The sequence below is a fragment of the Lepisma saccharinum genome, chromosome 20 (assembly GCF_977018435.1).
Source record: "Lepisma saccharinum chromosome 20, izLepSacc3.1, whole genome shotgun sequence".
NCBI classification, from domain to species: domain Eukaryota; kingdom Metazoa; phylum Arthropoda; class Insecta; order Zygentoma; family Lepismatidae; genus Lepisma; species Lepisma saccharinum.
The window spans coordinates 45,871,514-45,890,500 of record NC_139248.1 but is presented as its reverse complement, the minus strand read 5'-3'; the positions used below and the strand labels follow the sequence as shown (position 1 = coordinate 45,890,500).

Here is an 18,987-nt window from a genome sequence, read left to right as displayed (position 1 = left end):
TATAACTATACTGCTGGACAAAATAAATCGGGCACTTGAATTTTTTGTGATAACGCATAAATTCTGATCCGAAGGTTAACTAAATGTTGCAGAAACGGAATTAAGTACGAATGCATAAACAAAGTCCGGACATATGAATAGTGCATATGGTAATACTACATGATCTGCCAAACAGTCTGTAATACATTGCAATTCATATATCAAATATTAAGGTGTCCGTTTTTTTGTCCAGCAGTATATTTACAGCCCTTAACGCAACTATACAATCCCTAACCTAATTATTTACATCTCACATCCAGGTAGATACCGCATTAAGCGGCTGAAGTCTTAATCATGTATTCAAATTCGGATTTTCCAGGATGAACGTTTCAGCTGAGGTTTCTAATTCACACAAATTTTCATCAAATTTTGAAGTTATCTCATTGCCAGCTGCGTGTATCTTCTTCGTCAGGTCACATTCAGGTCACTCCAGTCCAAATCTACTTTCCTGATTTTCTTCAGGCAGGAAGAGGTTCTCTTGCGTGTTTTCCTGTGCAAAGATTCCTCTAATTTTGAACTTACTTTGCTTAATTTTTACTTGAGGGAAAGCTCTTTGCATTGGAAACAGAGTCTTTAGTTTCTGCTGCACTTCTTCTCCAGATCTTCGATACTCCTAGTGTATCAGCCACTTTCCACTCTCCAATGTAGATCTCCTTCCCACATTGCTCTCTGCTCTCATGACCCAATTTCCATGCATGTAGTGGTGGTTCTGATGCTGTGCCCAAGATGGCGTCTCCTTCGTCCTTGGAGCAGTGGTTCTTCTGCGACAGATGTTGTTAATCCTTTCAAATCTTCCACCGACGCCATCTCTAGTGCTAGTTTGTCAGCTTCCTGCACGTTTTGCAACATTGACATCCGCTTAATCTTGAAATTTCACTCAAAATACCAGCGATTTAGCTTCCATCAACTGAGCATGGACATGTACAGGCTTCTATTTAACGAATTTTAACAATCGTAACCCAAACTATGTTTTTAACAATTGAAACGTGGAGCAGATAAATGTATTGTTATATCAGACATATTTTGTAGCAAACTTACATCACGTCTATGAACTGGGAGGATTGTGGGAGGGAGACTGGCAGTCGGGAGATAGGCCAACGTCATTCAAGGGCTGTCGCGCCACGGATTATTATTATGAACTGGGAGAAATACTAGATCCGTGGATTGATGGCTTCAACCGTAACTTTTAGCAACGTAACTAATTTACTATGTGGTCATTTTAGTGTTACTTTTAGTTTCCATATGAATATATTGTCTATTTCGGTATATCTACACGAGACCCAGAATTCAACCAAAGTGAGGAAACTTTATGTATTCCTTTCTGTGGTTGCAGTCTCTCAACTAGCCACTTCATCATAGCCGTATATAAGGCGATGGTTTAATGGGTCGAACCTCCCCCCCCATTGGTTTAGTGAAACAGTTTGAATTGAAACATAAAAGAATTGGCCAAACACTACGTTCATAGGCTTGTGCACAGGGGGTGCCAGGGGAGCCTGGATACCCTAATGTGTCCTCAAAAAATAAAGAATGTAGAAGCTAATATTAAAGTAATTAAAATTGTATCCGTGTTTTTTAAGGAAAGTGATAAATCGCACAGAGCTCCTCCACATATCGGGCCGAACTTACCCATCTGTCTGTCACAGCCTCGATTGCTAATGCAACCTTCTTCAGCTCACAAGGCTTATTTGTGAGCAGTGCCGTTCACTGCCGAGTCTTCCGCGGAGAGGCCGCTATTACACCGGGCAGTGAGAGCGCGTCTGCCTGCAAATTGGATGATGCTACATCCGAGTAAATGGAACCGATAGCTATGTAATGAAATAAGCTCGTACAATTACATGGACAGTTAAAATTAAAATCAGCAAGTACCTTGTTACAAGAGGTGTTGCAAATAATGTTCTCTTGCTTCCATACATTTACGGCATTCTTTAAGGAAAGTTTCATGAACACGTATCAGTTCCTCTTCCGAAATTGCTTCATTTACTCTCCTGATATTTTCTTTCAATTCTTCTAATGTAAATAGATGGTTTCAGGTTTAAAGCTTGGTAGCTCGCCACGCAGACGTCATGCAGCACACACCGTTTCCCCTTCGGTTCTTATCAAAAACAGACCCTGTATCCCTACATGAGTGAAACCAACAACCTCGTTATATGAGTAATTTAGTAATTTTATAACATTTGTTAAAACTTTGGACCAAGATCTGTGGTTGGTTTTACAAAAGAGTCTAAGCAAACGAATGATCTCTTTATTACATCTCTCAATTGGATTCGCATGAGGCGAATATGGTGAAGTGAGAATATGCTTTACACCAATTGACTTTAAAAAAATCCCATTCATTGGATTTAAATTGTGATCCATTATCCGTTAACATAACTGTACACATAGGATAATGATGGAAATAACCTAAGTTAATTCTGTTGATAATTTCTCGAGTTGTTGCCTTCCTGAGAGGATAAGCCATAACATATTTGCTGGTCAATTCTACAATAGTCAGAATATGTTGATATCCTTGAGATAATGGCAATGGACCAATCAAGTCTAAAGATAAGAACTGGTGTAATTTGAAAGAAATCACGTGAAGCTCCTCTTTGGTAATATGTTGTGTTTTTTGTTTCGTCCTTGCACATTCTACACAACACTTAAATATCACTCACCTTAGGCCAGAAATAGAATTTAGAACACTTCTTATAAAGCTTAGAAAACCCTAAATAGCCAGCCAAATCATGTTCTTCATACAAAACTTTCTTGACAGCTGCTTCAGGTACAAAAACTCTCCAATGATTCGAGTTGGTAGATCTATAAAACAATATATCCTTATGTAGTATAAATATTCCCTTAATTTCGAAATGGTCATCACCCTTGCCTAACATAAAAATTATACGTTGACATAATTCATCGTTTTGTTGTACTTTGATCCAATACAAAAAGTATTCTTCTTCAAGTAAATCAACATCTGAGCAGTTTACATGTAAAGTAAAAGGAAATAAATTGTTTTGTGACTTAATTGGATATCTACTTAACGCGTCCGCGGCCGTATTTGCAGACCCACTAACATGCTGAAGTGTATAATCATAATTTGCAATTTCAACGCCCATCTATTAAGCCTTGGATTTAACGATCTTGCTGAATTTAACCAAGAAAGTGATTTATGGTCACAGTGTATTACAAATGGTCTGTCCAATAGATATATTGAAAATTTTTGGCAAGGATGGCAAGACATTCTATTTCATGCACAGAATATGTTAATTCTGAACCTCTCAAAACTCTGCTCGCATACTGGATAATCAAAGTTTCACCATCGTCAGAATATTGCCATAAGACTCCACCGATTCCTATTTTACTGCCATCAGTATTTACATGGAAAGTGTTGTTCAAGTTAAGTTGAGCTAACATCTCCGGAGACAAAGCCAATGCCTTCAGACGTTTAAATGCCTGAAGATGTGCTTCATTCCATTCCCTTTTCTTATTCGTTCTAAGTAAATCGTATAAAGGAGCAGCAATCATTGCAAACTTATCCACAAATTTTCTCCTCCAATTTACCATTCCTAAAAATTTTCTTAACGCTTTTCTATTTGTTGGAGTAGGATATTCAGTTATTGCTAGATATCTTTCTGGATCTACAGCGATGGTTTCACCTGATACTATGTGACCAAGAAACTTCACTTCAGTTTTACAAAATGTGCACTTCGATAATTTGATGGACATATTTACTTCTTTCAAAGTTTTCAGCACGTAGTCCAAATGTTTTAAATGACTTTGCAGTGATGATGAAAATATAAGAATATCATCCACATACACTATCAGAAATGAACTAGTATCATTGCCAAGCACTTTATGCATTCTGTCAACAAGAACACTAACAACACTCTTGATACCAAAAGGCAAAAAATGAAATTCCATTAAAATACCACGATATGAGAAAGATGTGAACTTAAAAGATCTTGGTGTCAGTAGTATTTGAAAATATCCACAAGTTAGGTCAATCGTCGAAAAGAATTTTGCGCCTCTCAACCTAGGCAAAAGTTCAGATATAGGTTCAACCTGTGTCATGGGTTAAATTACATGTTCATTCAGCTTCCTAAATTCAACAACAGGACGCCACAATTCATCTGTTTTTGGAACTATGTGGAGAGGGTTCCGGTATGGAGAAGTTCTTTCATTAATTACTCCCCACGTTTTTAATTTCTTTAATTCTTTCTCCATATCATCTCGCCTAGCAAATGGAATAGGGTACGTAGATGCCACTATAGGTTCATTAGTATCTAGCTGTATGTCATAAATTCCACTTTGGCTGCCTTTGGTTTGTCCGAAAACACATCTTGATACTTCAGTAATAAATTAAATAAATTATCAGCAACACCAGCTTCACAATATTCGTCGCCATAAACTTTCTTATGGATGTCTTCTTCGGAAGCTAGATAAGCAGAATCATTAACATGAGAAGATTCAAATGTCAAAGTTTTACAAGATCCAATTACGGAATTTAGCGAGCAAGTATTATTTGTGGAACTCGGAACAAAAGGAGCTGATACTTCCTTACCACTTGAATGAATTAGTTCAACAGTAGACATACGATAATTGATTATACCCTTGTACTGCCACAAAAATGGTGCTCCCAAGATCAAATCGGCATGTAATTGTTTAACTACATATAAACCCACGTGGAAAAATTCATCTCCTAACTGCATAATGACATATTTAAAACCTACAACTTTTATACGTTGCTCGCCAGCGAAACAAGCCAACTGAATTCCTTCTATTGGTTCCAACTTTATACTTGGCAATAAAGAACTTAGAGTGATCCAAACCTTGTAATCCAACAAATTACATTGACTACCAGTGTCAATTAAACAATTAAGAAACAAGTCACAAATTCTTCCCTGTATTTCTGGTGCTTCAAGTAAAGGTGTAGGAGTTCCTTTATCTTTAACAGTCCACTCAGGCTCTGAATCAAACCACTCCAGCAAAAATGCAACAGGTAAAACATCTTCTTGATCAACGTCTAAATATTTAACTCTATTAAAGTCACCGAGACAAGACTTAACATGCAAAAGGTAAGGATCATAATTACAAGTAAGCTCCAAGTGGTCATCCTTTGGCAGGGAGAATTGGAGCGCATTTCCCCGCCTTAGTTGTTTAATGTTCTCGGAGGGCTCCCACTAGTAACATTAGTTACTGAGGAACATTCTTGGTTTAAACTAATGTCATTTCAATTCATTCCATTTCGGAAATTTCCATTGTTCCTTGCTGAAATCTCTGAGTTAGTGTTAATGGAGTCACCTCGCAATTCTGTATTGGTCAGACTTTGAAATCAAAATTACATTCCCAGAAATGATATTTTGAATGATCCAATTAACATTGGTTTATATGTAATTTGGTTTTATCACTAGAATATAAGTCTATTGTCCTGCGTTCTTGTGTTAATTGTTAAAGGTTGGAAATTTCGTGACAACCCACATTCTTAGAAACTGTTTCTGGCAATTGCTTCAGAATTTCTCTTATTATCTCAGTTTGTTTAGGCTTTTCTACAAGGTTCCAATAAGATGAATATACCTTCAATGCATACGAGAACGCAAAACTGCCAGTTGGCTTTCTAACAAATCAATGGAAGCAAATTGTTCAAGAAACTTGCACACAAAATCATCATATGATGAGAAATTCTGTCTTTCACTATTGAACCAATACGCTGCAGTGTTGTAGAAACATTTGTGAATAACTTGCAGGCGATATTGAGAAGATACACCAATCAAATTTAACATTGTTGTCAACTGGTCTATAAACTCCCTAGCTGATTGTTTCGAGACGTCACCTCCAAAACGTGGTAACTGGCTTAGCTCATTTACACGAATAACTTTACCCGGGCATTCTCCAAATGTGTTTCCTGCAGAAATATTTGTATTACATTCTGCACGCGCAGGTTTACAAAACTGGTTTGATTCAAAATTTGGAGACTCAGAATTCCTAGAAACAATGTTAATTGGATCATTCAAAATGTCATTTCTGGGAATGTAATTTTGATTACAAGACATCGGACTCATTGAAGTTGTAGCATTTGTATTACCAGCCACAATATATATTGGCTTCTCACATGAAGGTGTATGCTGAAAATACTTTTGTGAAATTGGATTATTTGAATAAGCTTTCGTTGTACACTGAGTTTTATTATGAAAACTGGCATTCAGAGGACTCCCATAACCATAATGGTTAGTAGAACAAGGTTCATTGTAATGCACTCTGTATATGTATTCTCCGAAAGTGCGAAGTCCCTATTGGCCAACGGATGTGTAGTGAAATGAGCAGGTGATTCGTCACGTAATGGAGGATCCCACAAATAAGATGTATTGGAAAGCCTATAGGTAACATCAGTTTATAAAGAAGTAGCGTTCTGACCTGATTTACGTTTAGTAATTGCAGGTACATCAATATCAGATGAATCATAAACGGAAGAACCAACACCACGCTTGTCACTTCGAGCACTAGCCCGAAATTTAACATTTCGTGATCTTCGATTTGAATTTGCATTATTTGTTTGACAAGCCACATGCTCAGTTTGTTTAATATTTACGTCCTTCTCGCTCAGTTCTCGTCTTCCATTCAAAGTTTCGTTAGCAACACTGTTGCTGATGGCATTGCCTTGCTCCAAAGAAATAACCCTATCTCTAAGGTCATTTACCAAGGTTTCAGAGCTACTTGTAGCAGTCTGAACTACCTTCATTTTATCTAATTCCGCATTTAATGTTTCAAACCTAACCTCTTGTTGAGTAAATTTCTCCATAATTTCCTCATTGCAGACTTCCAACCTTGCCAACTTTCCGTCATGACTGTTCATTTGTTCTTGAATATCTGAAACTTCGACATGCATTGTACTAATACCTTCATCCAATTTACACCTCAACTCATTGCTAACATTTTGACAAGTTTGGACAACATCTTGTAACGAATGTTCAATATGATCAAGCCGGCTGTTAAACCTAACATTATGCTGCTGTAATTCATTTCGAATGGCTTGAAACTTCTCTTCCAGATTTTCATTATTTTGTTGCAAATCCTTTTGCAATTCCCTTTGTAACATTTCATTATTTTGTTGCATGCCCTTTTGCAACTCCTTTGGCAACATTTCATTATTTTGTTGCATATCCTTTTGCAACTCCCTTTGTAACTCATTTTGCAACATTTCATTATTTTGTTGCATAATCTTTTGCAACTCCTTTTGTAACTCCTTTTGCAACATTTCATTATTTTGTTGCATATCCTTTTGCAACTCCTTTTGTAACTCCTTTTGCAACATTTCATTATTTTGTTGCAATTCACAGCGAATGTTCTGTTTCAATTTTTCTTGAAGATTTTCATTAATTTCCTGCAAACTTTGGGTAACCATAACTTGAAATGCAGCAATAATCTTTTCCAAGTTGGGATTCACTGTACGTGTATAAGATTTTAATAAAAATGGATCGAAATCTGCTTTACAAGATTTGCAGAAATAGCTTTCATTAGAAGAACTAAATATTACCCAGTGCATTACAGTCAAACCTCTGCACTCCAAATGTTCCCATTTATTCCAGCCATTGCACTTCACAAGACGGGAATCTGCTTCAATGTTACTGCAACAAATAATATTCTTCATTGGGTCAGCATTTTCTTCAATAGTTTCATTTTCCCTGAAACTATCGACGACATCGGATCTTAAGAAAACTCCCGTTCTTAAGTTGTAAGAATGTTGCTTCCGATCCATTATTTAAAGTAATCAGAAGATAACTTCCACACTATATATTCACGAATCCTGGCTGAAGGTCGCCATACTTGTTGCTGTTATTTTAAATTAGCAACAAGTACAAATATATTATTTGTTTTAAGAAAGAAAATACGAATTGGTATATTACACTATATCCCATAATACATAATTAGAACAGTAACAGTGATAATGAAATGTCTTTCTTCTTATCAAAGATTTTTATCATTAATACAACTTAATTGTGAATGTTATAAAAAGATGACAGTCACATCTTTCAGACCGGTCTTTCGCTTACCGTGAAGTGCATCCTAGTCTCTTATACCGGGTCTATCGCGTTACGTTTCTGTTTTTTAAATTCAAGTTTTGTAAACATAACTGTGTTTAGTGTAAATAAGTAAATATCAGTGTAACTACTGTAAATATCACTCTAAATATTGTTTTATATTGCAATTGCTGTCTTTCTAAGGTGTAATGGATCGACCCTCTACTTCAAGAGGTAATAGGGACAGAGTTTGTTCAACAAACAAAAACTTTATCGAACGTGTTCAACGGTGATTCTGGAAGACAGTGATAGTAGTGATAGTGATAGTGTCAGCGATTTCGATGTGATTGACGATTCAGACGCAGACCCAGACTTTGTTATAAGCAATGAAGAAGATGCTAGTGAGCAGTCGTCATCAGAAGATGAGGATTCCCTGTTAGAGCCAATTCATTCTGAAGAAAACTTAGATACCCCTAGATTACCAGAGTATTTCTTTGGTAGAAGGACAAGGCGATGGCCGTTAGCGGTCTTCTACAGATTGATAAATGTATGCAGCGTGAATGCATTTATCTTGTACCTGAGCTAACAGGGTTCGCTTATGACAACAAGATTTAAATTTCTGAAGAGACTCGCCGTAGAACTGATTGAGCCCCATGTAAGGTACCGACTTTCTATCCCGAACTTACTTCGTGATGTCAAAAAAGTCATAAGGAATAGTCTCAATGAGGACAATCTACAAGATCGCCCAGAAAGAGTTCCTTCAGATAAGTTTATTAAAAGAAAAACATGCAGCATGTGTCACTATGCCAAAGAAAGAAAGACTGCATACAAATGTATCAAGTGTTCCCTGCCCATAAGCTTGGAATTCAGCAGCAAGGTTTGCATAACCTGCGCACCAGACTGTGTGTAAAGACTATATTTTGTTTGGAAAAGTAAAAAACAATTTTCACTTTGGTTTGTAACTTGTTATGATGTTAATAATTAGATTCCAAACTTGGTAATAAAGTGTTCTCTGTTGAAATGGTTCTTATTTATGTTTTTATCTATTTCCCAGCAAAATATAAAACCTTAAAAAGGAAATAATGAAAACCGTTCATACCGGTGTCAGAAAGCGGGTCTTTCTCGTTATGTAACAAAATTCATCTTTCGGTTTAAGTGTTAATTCCTTTTCAGTAAAACGTAGACTTTAACGTTTAAAGTTCATTTCATGGTGTTTCTAGTCGAAAAATATATTTTTATAGTGCCTATAAATGCCTATTAGTGTGCCTATTTTGCGTAAACGTGCCCAAAATACCTATTCTGCCATTTTTGCTTACTTCAGTTTTTTAAACGCGCCTTTGGCTTCTCCTATATTGAGAAGGTAAACCTTTATTTATGATAAACTGACTGAAATCAGCTATTCGCAAGATTTGAGGGTCTCAATGGATGTCAGATCTTTGGAAATCCAAATGGCGTTGAATCAGTATAAGCAAATTGGATTGGACAACAGGTTGGTGACTTATACTTGAACAAAACTACTACAACCCCCTTCCCCCCTTTTTACCACCTGAAAGCTTGTAGGAGTCAATCAGTACTCTTTTCTCAATAGCTTTATTGCGTGTGTGAAAGGAAGTAGGTAGTTATCTGTGGAGATAATTCAAAATGCCACAGCACAAGGCGACCAGAAGTACATTAATGAAATAATGGATTGATGCAAAAGCTTGTTTTACCACTGACGAGAAATTTTATTTTTGTTATTCAACGTCGCTTTTATCCACGTTTGGCTAATCGCAACGTTGAGAAAGAGTGATAATGAAACTGATGAAGATTACACTCACAAAGAACACCCATGCCAAGGTCTGGTTTTGAACCGGGATCCCAGGCATCAGTGGTGGCGTTTAGGGGACTTCAGGGCACACTTACAGAACAGTAATTTTCCGTGAAGCAATTTTACATAATGGTCTTGCTCGAAACTCTCAGCTGCTGACGTAATTTCCGACTCGTTCGATAGCCGTTGGAGCCACATAGTGGTTCGGATTCCACTTTAAACTGTAGGTCCAGTCCCGATTACCCTTTCTGTGTATAAAGTGGACTTACAGTAATTTCTGGCTTCCCTGAAAAGAATTTTTCTACCTCTCGCGCAGGTACGTATTTACCGGGAGGGGTTCAAACCCATTGTCTCAGGAAAAATAATAATAATAATAATAACTCTTTAATTAAAATAATGACATTACAATTATGTTAAACTAATTAAATACTAATTAAAATAAAAAATAACTAATATTATATTGTCATAATTACAAGAATAGGTAAAAAGACGGTGTAAGAATAAGGACATAACAGCACGTATTCATTATCTATATATTTCACCACTTCACCTGTAGTTAAGATTGGCATAATTTGTATACAAACAAATACCCTGGCAAAAAAAAAACTTGTGATAAAGTGACAACTATCGATTGTACAACAAATGATAAACAAATATATTTTCCTCATTTAATTTTAAAACTCAGTAAGTCTTTTGGAAATTCCAGAGATGTTTAGTCGAGACTTGGGGTTAGCTGGGAGAATGCTCCTATAATCTAACATAGTGACAATGAGAAAGTTACGGCGATGACATCCTCCCGCATCCCCCTCACTTCAAGCACTGACACTAAGTCAAACGATGTTATTTATTCTAAACTCTCATGTCCATAAACAGATAAGCACCTCATATACTCGTGAAAAAAAAACATATGCAAGTGGTTTAAACTGTTTGATTTGTGGTTTCAAATCCACTTTATACAAAGAAGGCTAATCGGGACTGGACCTACAGTTTATAGTGGGATCCGAACCACTGTTCCATGTACCTCAAGTGGGTATCGAACTCGGAACCACTTCATTACAAATGAGAATTTGATTCAAACTATTGTCAATAGATTGTGAAACATTTGTGTGCAACTGTAGTACAATGGTAACACAATTTTATTTCTTCAGAGAAATGTTAATTGGAGCATCCTTCAAAATATATATTTCATTTTGATTGCAATTCATTTTTCTTCAGTTATTAACAATTATGGACACAATAGACGTGAGCACAAGTTATTTTTGTAAGAGTTACTGATTATTCCCTGCAAATGTGAATTTCAATCAAAATAATATTAATAAATGGTGAATCGTTAGCGTACTTTTATGTAATGTTAATAAAGTATAACTGTGAATTGCAAGATGAAAATTGAAATAAGTTCATATTCAATAACTACTAACTAACTCTCTAGCCTTCTTAAACCCGAAGGTTCATGGCTGCAGCAACACAGGCCTTCCATCTGTCCCTATCTTGAGCAAGATCTATATACTCTTTTCCATCCATACCGATTTCCCTTAGGTCCATCTCAACGTTGTCCCTCCATCTTCGTCTGGGCCTTCCTACAGGTCTCTTACCATCTGGTTTCCCAACAAGAATCCTGTAAACTCCTCTTTCCTCTCCCATTCGTGCCACATGGCCTGCCCACCTAAGTCTTCTTGATTTAATTATTCTAATAATATCTGGACATGAATACAAATTATGTAGTTCTAAATTATGTAACCTTCTCCACTCACCTGTCTCCTCATCCCTTTTAGGTCCAAATATTTTCCTAAGGATCTTATTTTCAAATACTCTCAATTTATGTTCCTCTTTTAATGTAAGGGACCAAGTTTCACACCCATATAGTACTACAGGCAAAATTACTGTTTTGTATATTTTAACTTTTAGTTTCTTAGATATTAAACGAGAAGACAAAAGTTTATGAAGAGAGAAGTAACATGCATTTCCTGAATTAGGCCTACTCTTTATTTCCTCTTTAATATAATTTTCATTTGTTAATATTACTCCTAAGTATTTGAATTTGGAAACTGGTTCAAACGAGTTGTTATCAATAATTAGATTTTGATTATTACCTAACACTTGGTTTCGGCCTGTAAGCATATCTTAATTTTCTCTTTGTAAACTTCCAAACCTATCTCTTTAGCAGTTTTGAAAAATATTTTGGCATTATTCTTAATCGTATTTATATCATCCCCCAGTAAGTCTACATCATCTGCATATGCTAACAAGTGAGTCACACCATTTAATTTTAGTCCTTCTTTAGTTTCTTTTACCTTCCTTACAGCATATTCTAAGGCAAAATTAAAGAGCAATGGAGATAATGCATCTCCTTGTTTTAACTCATCATGAATTATAAATTTGTCAGACATATTATTACCCACACGAATTTTACTTTCTGTTTCACTGGTGCATATTTTTATCATACTAACAAGCTTCTTAGGTATTCCAAACTCTACTAATATATTATATAATTTCTCTCTTTTGACCGAATCATATGCTTTTTTGAAATCAATGAATAGCTGATGGACATTTTGATTATATTCCCACTTTTTTTCAAGTGTCTGTCTGATGTGAAAAATTTGATCTGTAGATCTATTACGTTTAAATCCACATTGATAATCACCTATTTCATTAGCATATGGGGTTAGTCTTGTTAAAAGAATGTTAGACAATATTTTGTATGTTGTTGAGAGTAGAGAAATTCCACGGTAATTATTGCAGTTCATTTTATCACCTTTTTTAAACACAGGAACAATTATGGATTCTTTCCACTGTCGAGGGTTTCTTCTTTATTCCATATTAAACAAATTAATTTATGAATTTGACATATTAATGAATTTCCACCATATTTAATTAACTCATCTGGTATTAAATAAATGCCAGGTGCTTTGTTATTCTTTAGCCTTTTAATAGCATCTTTAACTTCAGTCAAGTTAGGTTCTGGAACTAAAGGTTCTGCTGTGTGGACTTCATTTACTTCTGATTTATCTCCTACATGGACATTTAAAAGGTCATTAAAGTAGTTCTTCCATCTATTTAGAATATCGCTTGGGTCAGCTAGAAAATCACCGTCTTTATCTTTTATCAAGTTTACTTTAGGTTGCCACCCCTTTCTAAATTCATTTACACCTTTATACAAATCTCTGATATTTTTATTTTTGCTGTTTGTTTCAATTTCGTTAATTTTGCTTTTCAAGTAATCTCTTTTTTTATTACTTCTAAACGTGCAATTAACTTCTCGCTTTATTCTATTATAATTGCTTAGATTTGTATCATCCGAGTTATTTAACCACCTAAGTCTAGCCTGATTTCTTATTTCTATTAGATTATGACATTCATTATCAAACCATGGCTTACTTTTTCTTGGTTTATGGTATCCTATACTTTCTTTAGCTGCTGATTCTATTGCATTACGTATGTGCTCCCAATTCTTATTTACGTCTGTTTCATTTATATTTTCATCATCATTTAAATCCTGCAAAATATCAAATCTATTTGACAGTTTAATTTGGTAATCTTTCTTAATTCTTTCTTCAGCAAACTTTCCTGTATCAAATTTTATAACTTTTAGATTTTGTTGCTTATGATTTATCACTGAGAGTCTTTCTCTTAATTTAGCAATTACTAAATAATGGTCACTGGCACAGTCAGCACCTCTATGTGTACGAACGTCAATTATACTAGTATGCCTTCTCTTATCAATGAGAATATGATCTATCTGATTATGAGTTTTACCATCTGGAGAAGACCAGGTATATTTATGGATATCTTTATGTTTAAAAGTGGTACTTTTCACAATTAAATTCTTTGAGGTTGCAAAAGTAATCAATCTTATACCATTATCATTACTTAATTCATGAAGACTTTCTTTACCAATCGTGGGTTTAAATGTCTCTTCTTTGCCAATCTGTGCATTACAGTCACCTAAGAGAATTTTCATATCATACTGAGAAAATTTATCAAAGACCTGTTCTAACTCTGTATAAAAATCATCTTTAGTATTATCATCTTTATCTTCCGTTGGTGCATGTATGTTTATTAAAATAATTTTACACCACCTACCCTGTAAAACTGCATATGATATCCTATCATTAATAAATTCTACTGTTTTAAGAGCCGAGATAATTCTATTATTTATGAAAAAGCCTGTTCCAAAATTATGAGTTTCAGTACCACCATAGAAAAAAGTATAATTTTTAGTTTTACAATTCCCTTCTCCTGGCCACCTAACTTCCTGGACAGCTACTACATCTAATTTATACTTCACTATCTCATTAACTGTACACTGAAATGCCCCAGGCCGGTAAAGGCTCAGAACATTCCAGGTGCCTAATTTAATATCCTTATTCCTAACGTAGATCTTATCCTTAGTCCAGGGACCTCCCAAAGTAGTCCCCACCCGGAGATCCGAACGGGGGACTATTTTACCTCGGGAATATTTTACCTTGGGAACATCCATGGCCTTATATTTCTGTTTCTTGACATGTATTTTTACAGTGCAGAGTTGTCAGCTCTACGCCTAACCCCCGATATGAATGGAGGAACTACTACACAGGACAAACACAAACATATTAGACAGCACAATTACTACACAAGACGAACACAAACACATTAGACAGCATAACTACTACACAAGACACACACAAACACATCACAACTACTACACAAGACACACACAAACACATCACAACTATAACACAATATAAACACACACACACCACAACTACTACACAATATAAAAAAAAAACACACACACACACACACACAGTGGAAGTGATCGATTTGCAATACCGGGAAGGCGCCACTCGTGGAACTGAAATTTGGCGCTCACGTATAGAAATTCCTAAATTATGTGGAATTAACACTGGTATGATTGTCTATACACTACTGTGGTAGCCATAGACAAATGAGGTTCGGTATTCGTTGTGTACTTGTTGCTGTGTCTACAGCGTTGCCGCATTGTTACTTTTTCATTTGGGGTATGAAAAGGTGCCTTGAATTACAAACAGACCGGACTTTGGAATTTTTTTAACTTGCTGGAATTTTGTACAATCCAACAAGCTCGAAGGAGAATGGCGATAGTGACGATGACAGTGTGGAGGCAGAAGATGTTGTGGAATGCGGCTTCGAATAGAGGTAAGTTTGGTAACGGTGCAGTTCCTAGTGTTCTACGAATAGTTGTACCAATTGCATAGAGCGTTCATTTGCATGTGAGAAAATGGCATCTTCAATAGTCTGGATTAAATGCTTGTTCCATGATTCATTGACAGTAGGATAGGTTACGTTAAGTTAGAATAACAGAATATGCATGACGAACATTATTCTGTTTGTACATATGACACGTATAACTTCCATGTACAACATATATTTTACACACATGGAACATGGAGCAACGTAAAATATGAAAATATTCAATGCCTGTTTTAATATACTTTTTAAAAAAATTTAGGGTGCTTAAAGTACTTAAAGTACTTAAAGTGCCTATTTCAATCATTTTTCGTGCCTATTTGATTGCCTATAAATCCGCACCCTAGTTATTAAATTAGCAAAGCATGGAATATTTTTCACGATTACACATTGAAACAATGGTGTGTCAAAAAGGGGTGAACATTCGAACTATATTCGAATTTTTTGTTCTTAAGGTGTTGTATGTGCCACCTCAGTGGCTGAGCGCGTTTAGTGATCAGCTCACGATCTCGCCAGTAAAGTTTGATCTAACATGTACTTTTACCCATGTTTGCAATTAGTCTAAAAAATAACAACTGAAAGCTATGTGGGTTAAGGAAAATAAGTAATAAAGGTAGAACTGTGTATCTGTGTATATCTCTACCAAATCGCGAAGTTAAGCGATCATGTCTGTTCCAACTTCCAAGTGCAACAACTAACCTTTGATTAACTTTTTATTACTCACAAAGAACACCCATACTAGATCCTGAACTCCTGGCGGCATCTAAAGCCACCCCTTATGTTCATGTTAAAAATGACATTTTAACGTGATGGGAATTCTTCCTGTTTTAAGTAGTATATACTAATTTTTAGAATTAATTCAATTGTTCGAAGCCCCAATTTTCTTTAGGGAGCTTGGCGAATATATATCTTGCTCTTTTCCCCACCTGCAATTTGGCCGTTATCCAGCTACTTGTGTTTAGATCTTCCTATGAAATACGTACGATATCATGTGTGAAAAAAAAACAATTTAGTTAATTGTTAATATTGGTAAGTATAAAAGCAAAAAAAGTTTCGATTTCGGGAGGGAATACATAACTGGTTCGGCTCACTCACCTAATATTATTTGCCTATTTCGTTATGGTATTCGTCATTGTTGTGTCAAACGAAATTAGCAGTGACGTCAATTAGGGTTTTCCAGATATGAACATTAAAAAAGTAGGTGTAAGGATTGACCTTCCACGTAGTACACCCAATTGTCAACCTCACTTTCACGAAGTACACCCTGGAAGGCTTTTTACAGACTAACGAGGCTCTGGCGACTGGCTCTATAATTCTGTACGTTGTCCTGTTTCTAATCCTTATGTGTGCTGAGTGCTGTTTTACAGCCTCAGCTTTTAATCTAAGTCAGAATGTTTTAAGATTTTAGTTTTGCGACATTGCAGCTATGCTATTTGTTATGGTAAGGGGCTGGACCCTGTATATCGTGACGGATGCAAAATAGCATAAGTGCTAACGCACCCATAATTTTAAATTCAAATTCAAACATTAAAAATGTAATTATTTAGCAGGTCTAGTTACAAGATTAGATTTCCCGCGTAGACAAATTGTTAGTACTCACTCACGCCTGTTGTGTGAGATGTCCTTTGTACTATCAACCCTGTGGGAGAAGAAAATCACTGTCGACCCGTCACACTACTTGAATGTAATATTATTAATACTACTTGATATCGGTATTCAAAGCAAGAACACACCGACAATGAGACTCGATGCACTGACCAGGCGTTGATCTGAGAAAAGCCGTTTGGCAGGACTTAGTCCACAAAAGACTTGTTACGCCACGGAACAACAATTATTCGAAGAAAAGAAAATTTTATAGTGTCATATTTTGCATATTCGAGAGAGATATACACAGTTGTCTCTTTATTATTTCTCTTACTTAACCCACATAGCTTTCAGTTGCTCTTTTTTAGACTAATTGCGAACATGGGTGCAAATACTGATTAGAGTAAAATTAAGAGACTCACACAATGAAAGACACAGGACTCGAACCAAAAACTTCGGTTTCGAGATCATGAGCTGATCACTCAACTCTCGGCCACTGAGGTGGCAAATAAAACACCTTAAAACGCTTTTGTTCTCACCCTTAAAAACACAAATTTTAAATGCCCTACGAATGTACACCATTTCTTCACACACCCTTGTTTCAATGTCTAATCGTCAAAAGTATTTCATGTCTTGTTGATTGATTGAGTGATTTAGTTTACTTTTTAGATTTATTTTACTTCGCTTTTCTGCCATTTTAGTTAATCGCGAAGATAAGCATGATTGATGATACACCCGTTGTCCAGACAGGGATTCTAAACCGGAACACCTTGCCTTGTAGCGCGTTGTGCTAACCAGTCCGCTGCGGAGGCCGGTCCCATATCTTGTTTATTTAATAAGAACTCGAAATCCGCAAAAACAAATATCTAGCCTGGTGAATGGCTAGACTTAAGTGCGAAACGGAAATATATATGCAAAGCGTACTTTACTTGCCAGTTCCACACTGCCATCTAGCGAGCAATCTAACATACATTTAAATTATATATATACTACAGAACTGAACAATATAAGTAATAGGAATATGGTCACAATGATAGGAAAACTTGTGTAATCAATAGCCAGAGACTATAATGTTAAAATTTCATTTTGATATACATAATAGTGTTTGTGGAACAAGGACATGAAATTTGCCTTTTTCTTTTTTTTAACCTAAGATCTGGATTAGAACTAAGATCGACAGTTAGCTTTATACAACATTGGAGAAACTTGATCTTATTTCATTAACGGATCGTAGATCAAATCTGATCTCCAGTTAGTGATAATTATACAACCGGCCTAAGAGGGGTTATGACCTCCAATCCGTTAGGCATTCCTTATTTGGTATTAGTTGGAACAACCTAATTGCATTCGTCCATTACATTGCGTCACAGGTATCTTTCACCACTTTAAAAAAACATAAATATAATGAAACATGCTATTTCGTACAACATAAATCTATAATATTATTTAAAAACATTTTTTCTGGATGGTGTAATGGAGCATCCACGGATGATCTAAAAATGAACTTTTTCCTCCTCTTTTATTAGTCAACGCTGAAAGGATAGTTTTTCACACATAAACTTGATTTTAGAACAGCAGGACAAAAGTAAATTTATACTTATTTTAACAATAGGTTATTTTTTTAACCATACTAACACTCTCAAAATGGTGATAGCCTATTCTGATTCCAAGTTATCCAACGACCTCTGTGGCGGAGTGGTTAGCACAGCGCCCTGCGACGTCACGGGCTCCTGATTCGAAACATACCCTGGGCATCGGTGTTCTTTGTGAGAGTACCATCATCAATTTTATCAGATTATCACCCATCCTCATCGTCGCAATTAACCAAAAGTGGCAAAGCGCAACATTAAATAAGGGTCTCCCCTGTGGTGTAGTGGTAACGTTGTCGTCTTGTAATCAAGGGTTCGATATCCGGTGGAGGCACATGGCAAGGTGGTTCGGATCCCACTTGAAACTGCAAGTCCTGTTCAGATTAGCCTTACTGTGCATAAAGTGAACTTAAAACAATAAATCAATCAATTGTGACGCTAACAAAAATGTAATTAAAATTCCAAATTGCCTGAATCGAGAACCGTCAGAAAATCACTGTAATGCGACAATAGTATAATTCCAATGTAAATGTACCTAAAATCCATTCATTTTTCTAAAACGAAAACCTACCGTGTCTGAAGATAACGTCGCTGCATTAATTATCGACAAAACTCCAAATAATATCCTCCTTGGTGTCGTCATCATTCGTATTAAAAACACACACACAAACAACAGAAGCCAAGCTCCTAAAAATCTCTTACGAAAACAGGCAGGCGCCACACCACATGCTTTGACCGTCACCAGAGCTTTGTGTTTCCTGCTTCCATTCAC

At 35.9% G+C, this 18,987-nt stretch overlaps 1 protein-coding gene across 1 annotated transcript in view; it reads right to left on the bottom strand.

Annotated features, from left to right (window-relative positions):
* LOC146003602 (trypsin-1-like) overlaps window positions 1-18,987 on the bottom strand; it is a 57,332-nt gene extending 38,345 nt beyond the window's left edge. Inside the window, exon 1 of the mRNA XM_083141914.1 lies at window positions 18,787-18,987. Within this exon, the coding sequence (XP_082998040.1) occupies window positions 18,787-18,861 (75 nt within the window). The 5' untranslated portion in view covers window positions 18,862-18,987. The remainder of the gene's footprint in view (window positions 1-18,786) is intronic.